Here is a 19,486-nt window from a genome sequence, read left to right on the forward strand (position 1 = left end):
TGCTCTATCTGGAAAAATACAAATGTATCTTCATTTTTCTTAATTTCACACCGACAAGGGTACCGTAATAAGAAGGAAAAACCCAAAGAGATAACTTGTTGCCTTAAAGACAAGAATTCCCTTCTTTTTACCCGAGTAACTGGAGCGAGATCAGGATATATCTTAATTGGTTGTGCATGAAATAGTATGGGAAATTTTTGGAAATACCTTCTCATAGGTTTGTTTATATCTTGTGTAGTAATAAATGAGACTATTAAGGTATTTCGATCTATGACATCTAGGCTAGAACTCTCCAAAAAACTTAAGTTTGCGGGAATGGGGACTATAGGAGTCGAAGCTCTTTTTGTTAGAAAATAACAAGAGTTCACAGAGGGAATATCTTGTTCAGAAAAGCAAGTTTGCTCACCGTAAACGGTGTTTCCGTAGATAGCAGGATGAATTAGCCATGTTGTCATGGGAACTGTCCATCAGGGCCCCGGAGAAGGAGCTTTTAAGTAGCTGTGCGGCTGCGCGTCCCTTCCAGCGCAGAAAAACAGTCTCTCCTCAGTCTGTAATTTAGTAATCCATAAACGTTAAGTCGTTGACTATCCAGGGAGGTGGGTGTGTCAGCATGGCTAATTCATCCTGCTATCTACGGAAACACCGTTTACAGTAAGCAAACTTGCTTTTTCCCCGTTGATAGCAGGGCTGAATTAGCCATGCTGTCATGGGAGTCCTAAGCTCCCGATCACGCACTCAGATATTTAGTAAGTCATTATGCGTGATCTAAGTGTGTGGATAGTCAGTTATAAGCTCAGGTTGTCAGTTTGCAAAATGACTCGTCCGAGTTTAGCTTAGTCAGTTGTCTGTTGATCCAGACAGTAGTGAGATGTGAACGTATGTACGGAGGACCAGGTGGCCGCCTTGCAAATGCCTATGGCCGCCACTTGTCGTAGATGTGCCAGGGAAGTTGATACAGCCCTCACTTGGTGTGCATTAGGTTGAGAAGGCAAGGTTAGGTTGTGTTTTGTGTAACAGAATTGAATGCATTGGGCTATCCATCTAGATATGGTCCATTTCGCTACCGGTAGACCGGGAGCATTCGGGTTGAAAGACAAATAATTGAGAAGCTCTTGACTCTGAATGCGTTCTTCGTTTATAATATGCCAGTGCTCTTTTGCAGTCCAATGTATGCAGTAACCTTTCCCTATCATTTTGATGAGGCTTGGGAAAGAATGTTGGTAATTTGATTGATTGGTTCAAGTGGAATTGACTGACCACTTTTGGAAGGAAAGAAGGATGTGTGCGAAGTATTACTTTGTTATGATAGAATTGCATATACAGGCTGTAGTGCACTAGAGCTTGCAGTTCACTGACTCTGCGTGCTGACATTAAGGCAATGAGGAATACTACTTTCCACGTAAGATATTTAATGTGTGCCGCGTCCGGTGGTTCAAAGGGGGCTACCACCAGTTGCTCCAGTACTACATTAAGATTCCACGGCACAGGCAGCTTGAAAATCGGAGGTGAGTTAGGACTTTTAGAAAACGGGAGATACAGGGTTGGACAGAGATGGGATGTCCTCTATATGGCCAGTGATAGGCTACTATCGCACTGAGATGTACTCTGATCTAAGAAATTGCCAGTCCCATAGTGTATAATGAGTGAAGATAGTCCAACAGTTTTACTGTTGGAACAGTCTAATGGAGGTATTCCCTTTGGAGAACACCAGGATGAGTATTCTCTTCCATTTGAAGCTATTATTCCTTCGTGTTGATGGTTTTCTTGAGGCGAGAAGTATAGTTTGCGTGGAGACGGATATTCCCTGTTCCGTCAAGAGGAGCTGTTCTATCTCCACGCTGTCAAGTGTAGCGATTTGTGCATGGGATGGAGCAATGTTCCTTGCTCCTGCGTCAAGAGATCCATGCAGTCTGGTAGCACTATTGACTGTGCTATTGATAGGTGCAGGAGGTGGGTATACCACGGTTGGCATGGCCACGCTGATGCTATCAGAATTAATTGAGCTGCGTCGCTTATGCACTTCTGCAATGTTCTTGTAATGAGAGGTATTGGAGTAAACGCATACATCAAAGGTTCTGTCCATGGTAGGAGGAACGCATCTTGTGACGTTCGACGAGTGCTGGTCCAGACTGAACAAAAGCGAAGGACCTTCGCATTGAGTTCTATTGCAAAGAGGTTGATCATTGGTTGTCCCCACTGTTCGAACAGAGCATCCAGTACTTGCTGATTGAGTGACCACTCGTGAGGGTAGAATATACAACTCAGACGGTCGGCTTGAGTGTTGATGGCCCCTGGTATATACGTCGCTTGAAGGTGTATTGAGTGACGTGACGCATGTTCCAAGATTTGTAAGGTTTCCTTGCAGAAGGACCATGAACTGGACCCTCCTTGTTTGTTGATGTACTACATGGCCACATGATTGTCTGTTTAGACCATGACTCGCCGGCCTCTTAAGTGCGGAAGGAATGTTTGGAGAGCGTGCTTTATCGCTCTGAGTTAGAGTACATTGATTTGTGGGTTCTGTTCCTCAGGGGACCAGAGGCCTTGTGTTTGCAGATGGTCTAAATGAGCTCCCCAGCCCTTGCGAGAGGCATCAGTGGTAAGAACTATATTGTTGGGGGGGGGGGGAGGGGGGTATCGTGAACAATGCTCCTTTCTTGAGCGTTGGTTCCTTGAGCCACCATGCTATATCTCACAGCATGGATTGAGTCAGCTGCACTCGAGTCGTTAATGCTTGAGAGTGCTGTTTCCACTGTCGCTTGAGTCCCCATTGTAGTCGACGCATGTGCAGTCACGTGTTCGGAACAGTATTAATGGCTGCCACCATATGACCCAGGATTATGAGGACCTGTCACGCTGAAGGTTGCTTGAACAACTGGATGGAACGGAAGAGTCATCGCATTTCTAGTCTCTGCTCTTTTGGCAGAAAAGCTCTGATGCTGATTGTATCCAGACGCGCTCCAATGAATTGAAGAGATTGCGTCGGAGCCAGATTGGATTTCTGATAGTTTACTATGATTCCCAAACACTGTAGACAGTGTAACGTCTGGTGAAGGTATTCGTTAAGACTCTGCGGTGTGGATGCCACTATGAGCCAGTTGTCCAGATAAGGAAAGATTTTGATGCCTTTCTGGCGGAGATGTGCCACCACCACTGCCATGCACTTGGTGAAAACCCTGGGAACTGCTGAGAGGCCAGAGGGTAGTACTCTGTATTGGAAGTGTTGTTCCCGAAACTGGAAAAAAAGAGGTACAGCCACGAGGAGTGGTGGATAGGCATTTGGGTATAAGCATCTTTCAAATCTATTGAGCACATCCAGTCCTTGGGTTGAAGAAGTGGTAATATGGTCTTTAGGGACACTATTTTGAACTTTTCCTTGATTAGGTGTTTGTTCAACTCCCGTAGATCCAAAATTGGTCATTGTCCACCTGTTTTCTTGGGAATCAGGAAATAAGGTGAATAAAATCCCTTTTGTCGAGCATGTATGGGAGTTCGTTGGATCGCTCGTTGTTGAAGTAGGGATGAAATTTCCTGTATCAATTGAGTTTGCTGACCTGGAATTCAATTGGGTATTAGGTGGGGTAGATTGGGTTTGTTGTGGAAACGAAGTTGGTATCCCTGTCTTACAATTTCTAGAACCCACAGGTCTGTAGTTATGTTCTCCCAAGATGGTAGGCATAGTGTGATCTTCCCTGGAGGGTGCAGTGGTAGTGATGACGGCGGTTGTATTAAAAAGATGGGGTAGGTTTGGCTGTCTGTTGAGGCTGCTGTGCTTGCATTCTCTGTGGCCTTGCTCTACCCCTCCTTGCCTGAAGAGGTGAAGGTGCTGTCCTTTGCGGTGGGTTGTCCAGAGTAGAGCGAAACTGTTGATATTGTCTATAGAGATGCCGATGATATTGTTGCCTGTGGTTGGCAGAGTAATAACTACGTTGTGTGGCAAACGATGATGACTGTGTCAACGACTGGACAGCTACTGCCTGGTCTTTCAAGTTCGCAACCGTTACTTGGAACTTGTCCCCAAAAAGATTTTCGCCCCTGCATGGTAAATTTGCTAGACGCTAATGGCCCTGGAGCAGAGCCAGGCCATTCGGCGGGCGGCAATGGCCGATGCGGATGTGCGAGTCGACGACTCGAATGACTCATAAACCGTCTGGAGAAAGTGTCGAATGTCTTCCTCGAGGTCCTGTATCGGCTGAGTTATGAATGGCGCCTCCGGAGTAGGTAAAGCCGCCTTTAATGGACCAGGTAGAATTGATGTTGGCTGATTCTGGAGGATAGCATAGACGATTGATACGACCTTTTTCCGAACTCATCCAGGATTCGTTGGTCCTTTCCTGGAGGTGTTGACACATGCATTCTAGACCGCTTGGCCCGCTGCATTGCAGATTCCACAACTAACGAAGAGTGTGGCAGTTGTGGCGTAGAATAGAATTGGGACTTCTGCATTCTAAATTTGAGGTCGGTCATTTTTGAGACCGGTGGGATAGTGTAGGGAGTTTCCCCATGATTTTTCAAGGACCGAATCCAATACCTTGTGGGATGGTAAGGAAGTGGGTTCAGCTAGAACATCAAATATCTTAAGTAGTCCAAGCGTTTCCGCCCGAAGGTCCTGCAGTTTTTGGACCTGCAGGTTGAGTACTTTCCCCTTCTTGTCCAGGAATTTGGGATATGATAGGTCTTCTGGGGGCAAGTAAGGTTCAGGTGTATCCTCCGGAGGATCAGAAGGACACCCCGTTGACAATGTGGGTGATGATGGAAGGGAATTAGAGTCTGTCCTTACCAGGGATTGTTCACCTTTGGATTTTTCGGGGGTTTGGTGGGACACTCCCGGCAGGGAGGGGTTCCTCACTCGCTCTGGCAAAGACACCGGTTGAGGCGAAGGTGGCGCGCTACTCGCAGGGGATGAGGGAAGTTGAAACGAGGATTGCAGCGTTTCAAAGAATCCCGGAGAGGGCCGACGACAGTTGGAAAAATGCCTCCTGGGTTTGTAGTGGCATCCGCGGTTTGCCCTGTGTATCCCCATGAAGTAGCGATGGGTCTTCATCACCCAACTCAGTCTTCCTCTTTTTTCTTACTGGTGGTGGGGGTGTTTCCCCCATTTCCTGAGGAGACCTTGGAGAATGATGATCCTCCTCCTCCTCCCTAAACTGTTGCTTTAGGGAGGAGGAGGAGGATGAGGACGTGAGTCTGCCGTATTCTCCCTCAGATTGCAGCACCGGTGTGCTTATCACTTCTGGGAGACAGGGATTGGTCCGGGAATTGTGAGCTATGGAGTCTCTTTGGGGGAGGGTGCGAAGTAATTATCGCTCCCCCTCTCTGAGGATGGCGAAGACTGCAGGTCGCTGCCAATAGATTTTGTGATGTTATGACTTTGTCTGTTCTCACTCTCTGAGCGGGTCACCCCTCTCGAGATCTGAGTCGAGCTGTGTGGTGGAGTTGTCTTCGGTGTAGTCACTGGGTGTGCTTGTTTGGACCTTGCATGCGTCGAATTTGACATATGTGGTGTTGGTGAGGGAACTTGTGTCGCCAGTATTGGTCACTACATTGGAGCCAACAGTCCTGGTACGGCCATCGATGCTCCCTGCGCTGACCTAGACGCCTCTGGCGTCGACCCCGGTGTTTCCAGCATCGATCCCGATGCTTCCGGTGTCGACCTCAAGACCTGTCGCAGCACCATCGACACTCTGTGTCGGCTTTGCCGTCATGTGCAGTCCTTTGTGTCTTGACGCATGCTCCCTTGAAGGCGTCGATCCTTCAGAGTGCTCCGATCCCGGCATCGAAGGAGTCGATTGCTTTGGTCCCCTGCGGAGTTACTCGACGCAGGTCTACTGGAGTCCCCTGCTCCATGCGGCCTAGGCTCCTGCGATCGATGCTTTAATGTATGCCTCGTCAAGTCGTGGCTGTGAAGGCCTAGACTCCGGGCTCGATCTCCTCCCACTGATCCTCCAGTCCTGGAGGTGGAGGGTTCCAAGGATGCCGCCCTCCTTACCTTTGGGGTCTTTTGCTTCATGGGACCTGGTGACGAGTGTGCCTCCGAAGGTGGGGCGTAGGATCCCGATTGCGCCTAAGGGCTTGAATCTTTTGGGCCCTCTGACGCCTGGCTCGCGGCGACATCCTGCCGCAATGCTTACATGCGGCTTGCTGGTGATCAGGCCCGAGGCATCGGTAGCAGCGATCATGTCCATCTGTGATGGACATGATTTTGCCACAACCACAGGGTTTGAACCCCGAAGGCCTTGGACCCGGTTTTTGTGACATTTTTCTTCTGTTTTTTTGACTAGGTCTGAGGAGAAACTAAGCCCCCCGGGTGCGCTCCCACGCGCGAAAAAAACAGACTGAGGAGAGACTGTTGTTCTGCGTGGGAAGGCACGAGCAAAGCTCTGTATTCTACTCAGAAGCTCCGCCTCCTGGGCCCTGATAGACAGTTCCCATGACAGCATGGCTAATTCAGCCCTTCTATCAACGGGAAAAATCCTAATACTTCTATTAGGAATCTCTTTAAAGAAATAAAAGGAATTTCTCCCGCTACCATAGGAAAATGTAAAATTCTAACATTTAGATGCCTTATATTGTTTTCAATTATTTCAAGACCACGTGAATTAACTAGCTGATCTTTAACCATTATAACATTAAGGGCCAGATTTTAGTAGCTATGCGCGGGCGTAGATTTGTTCGTGCAACCCGGCACGCACAATTCTACACCCGATTTTATAACATGTGCGCATCCCCAGGCCCAGCAGCAGTGGAGAGGCCTCTGGCCACATCCACGCTTCGCCCCCGGACCGCCCATTTTTCAAGCCCCGGGACTTACACGCGTCCCGGGGCTTGCTCGCGTCGCTGGGCCTATGCAAAATAGGCTCGGCTCGCGTAGGCTTTGAAAATCTGCCCCTAAACTTTTGGAAGGACCTGATATTACTCTCGGTCTCACCAACTCTATTGGAAGTTTTATTATTCTGTTGTTGAATATCTTGAATTTCTTCTTAGAAATTTGAAGAAACAAAATCTATTTTTTTCTCAAGTCTGTTTATGGTTAAACTCAGTTCAGTAATCACTTCCCAAATCGCCTCTAGGTTAACTGTCGCTGGCCGTGTTATATCACGCAGCAGTTCTTCTGATTGCCCAGAGGCAGTGGGTTCCTGGCTCTCTCTCTCAGATGTTTCCCCGTCACGACTCTCTCCAGCCTCTAAGGAACTCCTTCCCTCTGGTACTACTCCAGGGACAGCCCCCCCCCCCCGCCCTGTTGCTCCATCCACTTTATTGGGGGGGGCGACTGGACTGCGTCCTCACCGGGGCCGCGCTGAACAGGAGGCGGGTGTTGGTATGGGCTCAGAGACGCTTCATCATAGGAAGCTTCACAGTCTCCTTCCCGCAAACCTCTAACGGATTCACTAGCTCCCTGTGTTTCCAGCTGAGTCAAAAAGTGATCAATTTCGAGTTGCATTAGGGAGGATAAGAGTTCAGAGGGAAAACCCTTATTTTCCCTTTCCTTTTGGCCGGCATGTTCAAGAAATTAATACCAGAAAAACCAAAAAAAAATGCAACTCTTACACTTAGTGATGCTTCCATGTCGCTCTCTTATCCCTTTTTTCCAGAGATTTTTTCGGCAATAAAATAAGCAAACCAGGTAAACTGGGCAAACCCGGGCAAAGCCACGCGCCCCTTAGGTGCGCGTGGCTTTGGTGGCGTGCCGGCGGCTGTGCCACGCCGCAGGAGTGCCAGTCTTAAAAGGCACTTCTGGCCCCTCCCTCTGTCGTCAGGCACAGCGGCAAAGTCCCGTTCAGCAAGAAAAAATTCCTTACTCACCGATGGTAACAGTCTCTCCGGTTTAACCAGGTAATTTCAAAAGGGTAAATGTCTCTCCAGCTGCCTTTTTTTTTTTTTTTTTACAACAAAGATTTAAAGGCCCAGACACACAGGAAAAGCACAAAAATAAAAGTAAGGGTACTTCCCTGTCCTGGCCAGGCGGAGAGGCTTCGGGACCACCGAGGGAACCAAAGCACTGGCTGTCAGTGGTCCCGGGGTCGTGGGCTGAAGCTGGCCAGGGGCATCCAACCCCCTGTTCGCCCGGCTCAACCCGAGGGACGACCCTTCTGCAGGAGTCTGTCATCTCGGGGAGCAATTTTCCTTTAAAATATCCAGTCAGTACGTACTGCAGGGTTAGCACTTCTACCATCTGCTAGAGGTAGAGAAATACAAAGGGACTGCAGGTGGCACTCTTGGATATATAGCAGTGCCCAAAGTTTTGTTCTCTACATCCATCTGCTGGTAGGGATGAAGAAAACCCACTTGTCTGGAACGTGTGTGTGTGTGTGTGTGTGTGTGTGTGCGTGCACCTGTAGAGAATGTGATAGTGAGAGCTTGTGTATGTTTGTTTACAAAATTTGAGAGTGAGAGCTTGGGGGGGGGGGGGGGGAGCATATGAAAATGAGAGCTTGTGTGTGTGTGTGTGTGTGTGTGTGTGTGTGTGTGTGTATGTGAAGGAGTCTGTGAGAGAAAGCATGATCCTGTGTGCATGTGAGAGGGAGGAAGAGAAGTGTAGGAGAAGAAACGAGAAGAGACCCTAAAAAGGAATTAGGAAATGACAGACAAGGAAAAGTGGGAAAAAAAACCTGGGACCACCTGATTAGAAAAATACAAAGATCAGACAACAAAAGTAAAAAAAAAAAAAAAAAAAATTTGAGATTTTGGCAATTGGAATATGTCATCTTTGGGAATGTGCATTTCTTATATTTTTGTATTTTGCTCTTTCTTCAGTATTCCACTGTTTCGGTCTAGTTTCTCAGGCTTTCTATTTTGGTTTTGTCTGTATGTTTCTATTTCTAATTTAGTCTCTTGTTTCAATATTAGATGAGGGTTGGTCTTTGTTTTGTGTGTACGTGTGTGTGCGTGCGACTAAAGTGCAGTATTTCTGCTAGCATGTAGTTTTTTTTTAGTAGTCCAGCTTGTTCTGTTTTTCCAATAGGTGATGTATTAATGTTCTAAGGCCTGGTGTAGTGTTTGTACTGCTGCTTTTTCATAAGGTTACAGTTGAGTCCTGAGAGTCAGTGCTATGACTGTATGGTATGGCAAGGTTCTAGATGTCTTTTTTGCAGGAGTTTGTGTTACTTCATAAAATGTTTAACAATGGAGGGATATTTTTTGCTGAGGTGACACCAGAATTTGAATTTTTTTTTTTTTCATGTTGGGTGTAATGGGAATTGTCCTAACTCTGCTCTGCACCTGCTCTGATGATTAATACTATTTTATTGTAGGTATGTTGATTTCAGGCTTTCTGCAAAGAGGATTCATGAAAGAATACATTGATTTTTGTTTCATTACATGATTAGTTGGATCTGTTTGTTTTCTTTGCTTTTTACATGCTGTACTTGTACATTTATAAATTGCAATAAATATAAAAAATTAATACAGATTAATAAGGAATTTTTAATGCTGGCAAGTGCTTGAAATAACTGAGGTAAAATGTTTTAAAGTTTCTTGCATGATGCATGTTGGCTATTGAAAGTTACTTAGAAAGCCATTGTAAGGTGCAGTATATGGCATTATTTATTAATAAGAATACAACTAGTAGGTCTCAGACCTGCATGTCATGTTAACTTTATACCCACCCAAAAAATTATTTCTGGCTACGCCACTGCACACAAGGAGAGAAGCAGTAGGCATATCATATGTTGCTCCAAGTGGAGTCCGATCAGTAGATGCCTGCTGCCTGGCACTCTTTATGTACTGAGTGACTGCTTCTGCTATTTGCCTCCAAAGTCTGTTCTTAAAGACTGCTGATCTGAAGAGTTGATGGGACTGAGCAGGACAACAGATTTTTCTTTGGGATGGCTCAAGATGTCTTAAAAGTTTGACGTTGGATCTCCGGAGACCACTGAGCAAGTATGCTGAATGGGAGCTAGAGCTTGCTTATACATGCAGTCACTTAAGCAGTTATGGAGCACATTTCAGAAAATTCTTCCTCTTGAAAACATGTGAAGCAGACACTTTCTCCTTCAATGAGCACTTAGAGCTGTTTCTTCTCAGCTTTGTGCTCGATTGCTCAGAGCCTGATGCTCCATATGACCTGAGAGAATGGGACTATCCTTAGGATTAGGTGCAAAAGAAGTTAATATCTTCTTTGGCACATCTGAACTGCCAGCAATCAACATGGATCTGTAGTCCATGTGCCTCCTTAATACCTCCTTAGACTCATCTGGCAGAGCTTAATGATTCTTAGCGACATGCTAGAGCAGATGCTGCAGTGGGAAATATCTTCACCAAGACAACTAGTATGTCTTTTGATGGTCAGTGATGGACATCTTTTGACGGTAGTCTGAGCACTTCATGAAGCCATTGGTCATCTTCTCTGCCATTTGTCATAAAAATAGACAATGTGAGATCAAAGGGAGAAGATATTTTCACTCAGATAGCTGGAAAATAAAAGGGTCTGTGGCTGTGAATGCTTGTCAGAAATAGACAAAGGAGGCCTAAAAATGATGTTGAACAAGAAAAACTTTTGAAATATTAAAAACCTTTCTAAACCAATAATGTAAAGAAGAGAGCTAAAATTAAAGCCCTACTGAAAAATACTGCAAGCAGCAGCAATCTCAATAGAATTCAAGAGATATAAGATGAATTGAAGCACACCTTATAAATGTACTCATATCCAGAGGAGTTTATCAGACTTTACTGGAAAATGTATCCCATGTCAGCACTGTCAGATATCATCCATCTGTGTGAGGTGAACTGGTCTTCTTTATTAACTATAGATACAACTATATTCTAAATAACATGCATTCTTTTTTTCAACAGTTTCAGAGGGTACTACAACAGCTACTCCACATATTAGGTTTTTTTTTCCAGGAAATACTGGGAGATCTCTCTAAGAGGGCTTCCTTTGTAGTGACAATGTACCATATTACTTACATTCAAAGGCTTCGTCGCTGTCATTGTCTTCATCAGAACTTATTTCGGCATATTTAGGCTTCTCATTAACTGTGCTGCGTTTGCGCTTGTTCATTTTTACACGTTCACAAAGTGGCATGGAAGATTCAATTTCTGCCACAAGCTCAGGAGGCAGCTCTTTTAACACTGACTGATCTATGCTACCTAATAATAAAAAGTAACAAAGGTAAGCTTAAAATATAACTTACAGAATTATATATGTATCACCAAAACAGTTAACTCATTTACTAAAGGATTCCAAGTTATTACAAGAAAAGCTTGTTCTTATTTTCTGATAAAATTAAATGTAATTATACATTTATCAAAATGATTTTTGTTGCTCCACTCGAGTTTAAGAAATTTTAGAAAACTGTTTTTAAAACATTAGTTCTATATAGTTACGTAATTCATTAGGCTGAAAGAAGATAAGCAGACCAGAAATCTAACAACCTTCTAGAGCAAAAAAAAAAAAAAGGTGAAACTACAATTCTGCAGCACCATGAAAAAAATGCCTTCCCAATGCTAAGTCAGTCAAGTAACTTTTTTTTCTGGATGTAAAGCATTGATTCTACTATCTATTATATTTGAGACACAATTTTAACAACTGTTACCAGTTAGAACATAAAATAATTAAGCCAATTCCTTTTATTTCTGATTTTTTCCAATCCCGAGGACAACAAGATTCTGAAGGTTTTGCAAGTTCTTCCTTAGTGTCATAACTATAGATTTATGATTGGCTGATTGTTGCGTATTACATCAGTTAATGTGATTCTCTTGTGATTAAATTGCTCCCTTTGTTTCTTGTAAAAGGGAAGGAGATAGGCCCAAGACCACAAGAAAGGCACAATTTGTCTTACCATTTTTAAGCATTCTTTACAGTAAAGTATTGTAGAAACACCTTATTTGCCCCACCCCGCGCTACCCCCCACTCTGTCGCCTCTTGTATATAATTAATTTATGTCCAACCTGGTTAACCACATGTAATCTCATTTAATAACTGTGGCGCCCGTTGGCTCTACAGTAAAGTTGTCACCTTTTAACTTCCTATCCTTCCTCCATCTATCATTGTAATTTCCTTTCTCAGTTGTCTGTAAACCGACATGATGTTTTTTTTTACGAATGCCGGTATATAAAAGTTATAAATAAAAAAATAAATAAAATAATGTGTTCAATCTGTGTAATTTTTAATCTGTGCATACATAGACATTTGCATGCACAAATCATATTTGCATAAGTTTCCAGAGTGTCCGTGTATGCCCAGATGAAAAATTATACAGAACAGCATAGGAACCAGCAGTGGAACAGATATCCCCCTTCCCCACAAGTCCCCAGACATATGTTGCCCAATCCCTCTACATCTTCATACACAGATACCTCAAAATTACAGAAATACTCACATCCCCATCTATGGCCCAAGCACTCTGCTTCCTATCCCCATACTTCTCTATCTCCCATCATGCTCTTCCTCAACACACACTCTTCACAAATTTGTGCACCCACACATATTCCCCCAACACCCCTCTCAAAACAAAATTCCACATACACAATTTCTCAAAGCAAAATCATTAACCTACTCACCATACACACAACCCCACTTCATATCCTCTCCATCAAAAAATAAAAAATCCCCAGATTCATTATATAATCCCTTCACAAACCATGCACAAAAAAATTATTTGGGGGGAGGGGGTCAGCTACAGAAGTACAAGACAAGTGCATTTCATTTTTTACAAATAACTACTGAAAGTAAAGAATGACTTTGGAAATTCTGTACTCTATGGAGCATACTACGGGCATCAGACTCATTTCAATGATGGGCCAGATTTGCTATCAATGTACCAGAAGCTGTAAATAATACATTTTTTAAATAATATGCATAACCATTAAATCAACAAAACAAAATCAGCTGTAAATTTACTTCTATATTAATATAGTTAGAGTCCTACTTTATTTACTGCTACCTGACATCTCTTAGCTTGGACTACTATACCAACATTTTCCCCTTCTCTCTCCCCCCATCATCTCCCCCTTTCTCTCCTTCATCCCTGCAACATATACTCCCTCTTCCTCAACCCGTGTGCTACAGATAGTATATTAGGGGAAAGACCTGCCTCATACCTGAAAAGAATCCAACACTAGACTGTGTGGGCGACTCTTTCTGGATCAGAATTTCTGGACTTGTTATTGAGATGATCTGTGTCCAGGGTACCCTAGTGTTGAAATATATTGTATGCTAGCTGATGACTCAGGGACCACTCTGATTTTATAAGTCAACTGAATTTGTCTTAAACATTCCCCATATCAGATATATGGCTTGGACTAGAGACATGAATTATCACCTACTTCCAGATTTTGAAGATTCCAAACAGAGGGATAAGATTCCTTTCCTCCCTGTTTGTTGATGTAGAGCATTGCAACCTGATTGCCTGTTTGAATCAAAATGATTTTCCTAGACATGACGTACTAAAAGGCTATCAGAGCAAGTTTTATGGCTTAAAGCTACAAAAGGTTGACATATCATCTCCTCCTGTGACGACTAGATACAGTGAATACTAAGGCCTTGGGTGTGTGATCCTCAACCCTGAAATGACGCATCTTTTGTTAGAACTATCTAGAGCTGAGCTTTGTGGAAAGGCAGGCCAGTCATTAGATTCTCTCTACAAAGCTAGCAGAGCAAGGGGTTTTTGAGTTCCCCAGTTACATGTATCTGATAATGGAGGTTTTTGTGAGGACTGATTTCATCTAACATCCACTGGGACTGTCTTGTGGAATTTGTCCTTGTGAGACTATGAGACTGGATTTCTAAACAGCAGATGCAATTTGTGGACAAGTGCAAAGTAATGCACATAGGGAAAAATAATCCCAACTACAGGTACACAATATGCTGGGTTCCATGTTAGAGTCACCACCCAGGAAAAGGACCTGAAAGTCCTTGTGGACAATACCTTGAGATCTTCGGCTCAGTGTGTGGTGATGGTCAAAAGGCAAATAGAATATGAGGAATTATTTGAAAAGGAATAGAAAACAAAAGTGAGAACATCATAATGCCTTTGTATAGACCCATGGCACGACCGCATCTTGAGTATTGTACTCAATTCTGGTTGCCTCATCTCAAAAAGAGACAGAGGACAAAGAAAAGGTAAAGAGAAGGGTGATGAAAATGATAAGGGGATGGAAGAGCTTCTTTATAGAGAAAGGCTAAATAGACTATGGACTCTAACTTGTAAAAAAGACGAAAGAGGGGATATGATTGAAATTTATAAAATCATAAGGGGGGTGGAATTTATGAATAGGCAACAGTTATTTACCCTTTCAAATAACACTAGAACTAGGGGATACCCTATGAAACTAGCAAATGGCAGATTTAAAACAGATTCCACTCAGTGGAATCTGTTGCTGAGGAAGGGCTCAAGGCAACTAACAGATCAACTACTGGGGATCTGACAGATAACTTGGGCTCAATGGACACTGGTCTGAGCCAGCATGGCATTTCTTATCATCTTAGAATGTGACCTGTTAAAGCCACGTAGCCTAGCATCATGAAAAATTCATGGGCTGGGGCAATACAGTCTGAATATCTTCTTCACTGATTTGTTATTCTGTCAATGGGAAGAAAAACCTTTCCTTCCTGAGCACTTAATAGGGCTCCAATGATTTCCAGTTGTAAGGATGGATTCATATTGAATTTGGATAATTTATGACATATCCTTGAGGTTTCAGCTATTATACAACTAACTCCCGAGCCTCCACTGTTCTTAATGTTGCAATCGCCTAAGTAGGACAAATGATGAATGTGTTTTCTGAGATGTACCATGACTACTACCAGATACTGCATGCAGACTCGCAGAGTGGTGATATGCCAAATAGACGTATGCTGTATTGAAGGAGAAGAGATACCATTTCAAATCTGAGGAATTGTCTGTGGTCTTATTGAACCATTATGTGGACATAAGGATATTTAAAATCTAAAGAGCAGAAAGCAAATGTTGCTTACCTGTAACAGGTGTTCTCACAGGACAGCAGGATGTTAGTCCTCACATATGGGTGACATCACAGGATGGAGCCCAATCATGGAACACTTTTGTCAAAGTTTCCAGAACTTTGACTGGCCCCTACTGGGCATGCCCAGCATGGCACTAACCCTGCAGCCAGCAGGGGTCCCCCTTCAGTCTTGTTTAAAAGCTACAGGTAGTGCCGAAAAATAAAATAAGAAAACATTACGAACCGAACACCGCGGGGCGGCGGGTGGGTTTCATGAGGACTAACATCCTGTTGTCCTGTGAGAACACGTGTTACAGGTAAGCAACATTTGCTTTCTCACAGGACAAGCAGGATGGTAGTCCTCACATATGGGTGAGTACCGAGCTGAGGATGTCCGAGAATGCACCAAATGTACCCAGGTGTGCAAGGCACTAGGACTGGGATAAAAGTTTGGCCGACGACATCCTGAACCCTAACGGGCAGGCAGAAGGGTGTTGGTACGTCACGTTGGAAATAGGTTATGAAGGATAGACTGTCCGAAGATGGAATCTTGTCTTCCGGCCTTGTCCAAGCATTAGTGGGCTGCAAAGGTGTGGAGAGAACTCCAGGTGGCAGCCCTGCAAATGTCAGGACGATAGTGTGCTACTGAGGTTGACATTGCTCTTACTGAGTGAGCCTTTACTCGCCCCTGGAGAGGAAGGCCTGCTTTTTCATAACAAAATTGAATACAAACTGCAAGCCAATTAGATAAAGTTTGCTTGCCCACCGCTTTTCCAGGTTTGTTTTGATCAAAAGAAACAAAGAGCTGGGTGGATTTCCTATGGGCTGTAGTGCGATCTAAGTAGTACGCAAGTGCACGTTTACAGTCCAAGGTGTGTAAAGCCCTCTCTCCTTGGTGAGAGTGTGGTTTGGGGAAGAAAGTAGGCAAGATGATGGATTGATTCAAGTGGAATTCCGTAACTACCTTGGGGAGAAATTTTGGGTGTGTACGGAGTACCACTCGGTCATGTAAGAATTTTGTATAGAGTGAGTATGTGACAAGTGCTTGTAACTCGCTAACCCTTCTAGCAGATGTGATGGCTATTAAGAAGATAGTCTTCCAAGTGAGAAATTTAACATCACAGGAATCCATGTGTTCAAAAGGAAAACGCATGAGCCTTGTTAAGACTACATTAAGGTCCCATTCTGTGACTGGTGGGTGGTGTGGAGGTTTAAGTTGAATTAAACCTCTCATAAACCTACTAACGAGTGGTTGCACTGATATTGGTGCATCTCCGACGGTATTGTGATAAGCTGAGATTGCACTTAAATGTACTCTTACAGATGAGGTCTGGAGACCAGAGTCTGAGAGATGCCATAGTCTAATAAAGATGATGTAGTGCATGAAAAAGGGTTGACACTGTTTTGTGTGCACCACATAGTAAAATGTTTCCATTTAGCACGATAGTTCTTTCGTGTGGAGAGTTTACGTGAAGCTACAAGCACTTGAGAGACATTGGTTGAAAGATTGAGCGGTTGCAAGATCAAGCTTTCAACATCCATGCTGTTAGGGATAGGGATTGAAGTTGGGATGACGCAACCTGCCCTGATCCTGAGTTATGAGGATAACAGTACAGTGGGAACAGTGGTACATATAACATTATTCCGGTGAAACAGTAATACATCGGAACGATTAACAATAATACATAGGAACGTTTAACAAGAAGAAAAACTAAATAAGGTTTAACAAATTGTAAGATGTAAAAATATAATTGATTGTTGTATGTGATCAATGTAGAAGGTTATAAATAAGAGGTACAGGAGAATTTTGAAGGTTATAAATAAGAGGTACAGGAGAATTCTGAAGGGTGGGTTGGTGGTGGGTTCAGAAATTGGTAGTGAGTTGAATGAAGTTCGTAGATGAGCTATGTGCTAAGAGGGTTTTAGCGTGATTTGCAAGTTGGTGGGTGATGGCTGTGTTCATATTTTTTCTTATCCTATGCCTTCTCTGTAGGCTTGTTGGAATAGCCATGTTTTGAGGTGTTTTCAGAAGGCTGAAGTATTATGTAGTATTATGTTTTCTGGGAGTTTATTCCAGAGGGTAGGGGCTGCCATTAAGAATGCTCTGTCACGGGTTGTAGTGAGTTTGGCTGCTGTAAGTGGGGGAATTTCTAGTAATGCTTTGTTTGCAGATCTTTTGTTTCGTCGTGGGATGTGTGGGTGATTTACGTCGTTTAGCCAGTTGATTTCTTTCCCATATATGGTTTTATGTAGCATGGTTAGCGCTTTGAATTCAATCCTTTTGTCTATGGGGAGCCAGTGCAGAGATTTTAGGACAGGGGTGATGTGGTCTGTTTTTTTGTTGCTGGCAAGGACTCTGGCTGCCGCATTTAGAAGGACTTGGAGAGATCGTGTGGTTGCTTTGAGTAGGCCTAACATCAGGGAGTTACAATAGTCCAGGCTTGACAGGATTAGGGATTGTAGTGTGGTTCTGAAATCGATATGCTTTAGTAGTGGTTTTAGTATTAGTAGTTTGTAGAAGTCTTCTTTGATCTTTGCAGATACATGTTTTTTGAGGTTTATTTCTGGGTCTATCCAGATTCCAAGATCCTTTACTTTGTCACTGGGTTTGATGTTCGTGTTTTCAATTTGGATGAAGTTGTGTGTGTTAGTTATTGTAGTTTTTCTTTGGAGGAGAATGCATTCTGTTTTGTTTATGTTGAGGCAGACTTTCAATTGGTTTAGGAGGTTTTTTATGTTATTTAGATGTGAGGCAGCAAGGTTGAGGGCGTTCTCGATTGTGTCTGTTATTGATATGATGAGTTGTATGTCGTCGGCGTATATGAAGTGGGTGATGCCGAGGTTGGATAGGAGTTGGCATAATGGGAGAAGGTAGATGTTGAATAGGATTGCTGATAGTGAGGAGCCCTGTGGCACTCCGGTTTCTAGTGGTATTAGATCTGATTTGGTGTTGTTAATTTTGACTTGGAATGCTCAGTTGTGGAGGAAGGATTTGAACCAGCTTAGGGTTGAGTCGGCTACTCCAATTTCTGCAAGTCGTTGTATCAGGCATTTGTGGTCGCTGATAGGTCGAGTAGTATGAGTAAGTAGCTCTGTCCATTTTCGAAGCCTCTTATGACTGTGTTGGTAAGGTTAAGACGTAGTAACTCTGTGCTATGGTGCTTCCTGAATCCGTGTTGGGCTGGGTAAAGTATGTTGTTCAGATCAAGATGTTCATTAAGTTGTTTTAGTACTGCTTTTTCGGTTAGTTTGGCGATGAGGGATAGATTGGATATAGGCCTGTAGTTGTTAGGATCTGAGGGGTCTAAGTTCTTTTTCTTTAGGATGGGTTTTATTATAGCGATTTTCAGGCTGTCTGGTAGAGATCCTTCTTCTAATGACTTGTTGATGATGTTGGTGATTACTGGTGGGATGATGTGGGATATTTCTTTGAGGGTGTTTATTGGTATTTTGTCTAGGTCATGGTTTGCAGGGTTTAGGGATTTTATCAATTTTTCTGTTTCTGTGGCTGATACATAGTCGAAGGTGGTCCATGGTGTTATGCTTTTTATGTCTAGGGTAATGATTTGTGGTGGAATTTTGTTCATGGTGTCAGTTATTTTCTGGATTTTGTTTTTGAAGAATGTGGCAAGATCTTGACTTAGATTCACATTTGTGTGGGTAGATGTTGGGCTAGTGTCAGCAATTAGGTTGTTTACAATATTGAAGAGTTTTTGGGTTGTGGGTGCAGTTTTGAATTTTTTTGCTGTAATATTCTTTTTTAGTTGAGTTGATCAGTTTTTGTAGTAGGCTAAATAGCTGCGGTAGTCTATATGGTTTGGTGTGGATTTGTTTTTGCGCCAGGCCTTTTCTTTTTTTTCTGAGGGTTGTTTTGGTTTCTTTCTGTTTGTTGTACCATGGGTTGGTGCTTTTTGTTTTTGATTTGTTTGAAATTTTAGATCTTTCGGGGTTGATGGTGTTAGTAATTTGTTCTGTAATTTGTAGCCATGATTGGGTTGTGGTGTTGATATTGTTGAGGTTTATGTTTGCTAGTTGTTGTGAGAGTTCCTGTTGTAGCGGTTCGAGGAGGAATGGAGGTCTAAAGATGAAGCTGGTTTTCATGGTATCATTTGAGTTGGATCTTGTCTGGAGAGCTGTCAGCCCTTGTAATAGGTAGTGGTCGGACCAGGGAACTGGGAGGTAGGATACGGAACATTTATTTGGGAATTTTTCGTTGCTGAATATTAGATCTAAGGTGTGGCCTGCTTTATGGGTTGGATCTAACATTCTGTGAGAAGTTGAGGGTGGTTAGTGCGTCTAGGAGTGTTTGGGATGTGTGTGATAAGGGTGTTTTGTCGGTGTGAAGAATGAAGTCTCCTAGGATTATTATGGGTTTTTTATGGTTGAGGTTGGCTGTGAAAAATTCTATTAAAGGTAATAAATTGTGGTCTAGAAGGCCGGGAGGACCGTAAACTAGGCAGATTTGCAGTTGTGAGGATTCAAAAAGAGCTACTTCATATTGTGGTGGTAAAGAATGTGGTATTAGTTTTATTTCAAAGCTTTTTTTGATGATTAACATTAATCCTCCTCCTCTGCATTTTGT

General features: G+C 43.3%; 1 protein-coding gene across 4 annotated transcripts in view; it reads right to left on the reverse strand.

The window, feature by feature from the left end:
* NIPBL (NIPBL cohesin loading factor) overlaps window positions 1-19,486 on the reverse strand; it is a 1,214,062-nt gene that overhangs the window by 760,085 nt on the left and 434,491 nt on the right. For 3 of the 4 annotated variants that reach the window (XM_029578673.1, XM_029578682.1, XM_029578699.1), the window contains exon 11: window positions 10,906-11,088. The exons of the other annotated variant lie outside the window; for it this stretch is intronic. In XM_029578673.1, coding sequence (XP_029434533.1) covers window positions 10,906-11,088 — 183 coding nt within the window. The remainder of the gene's footprint in view (window positions 1-10,905; window positions 11,089-19,486) is intronic. 4 annotated transcript variants of the gene reach the window in all.

Source organism: Rhinatrema bivittatum, chromosome 1 (genome assembly GCF_901001135.1).
Source record: "Rhinatrema bivittatum chromosome 1, aRhiBiv1.1, whole genome shotgun sequence".
Taxonomy (NCBI): Eukaryota; Metazoa; Chordata; class Amphibia; order Gymnophiona; family Rhinatrematidae; genus Rhinatrema; species Rhinatrema bivittatum.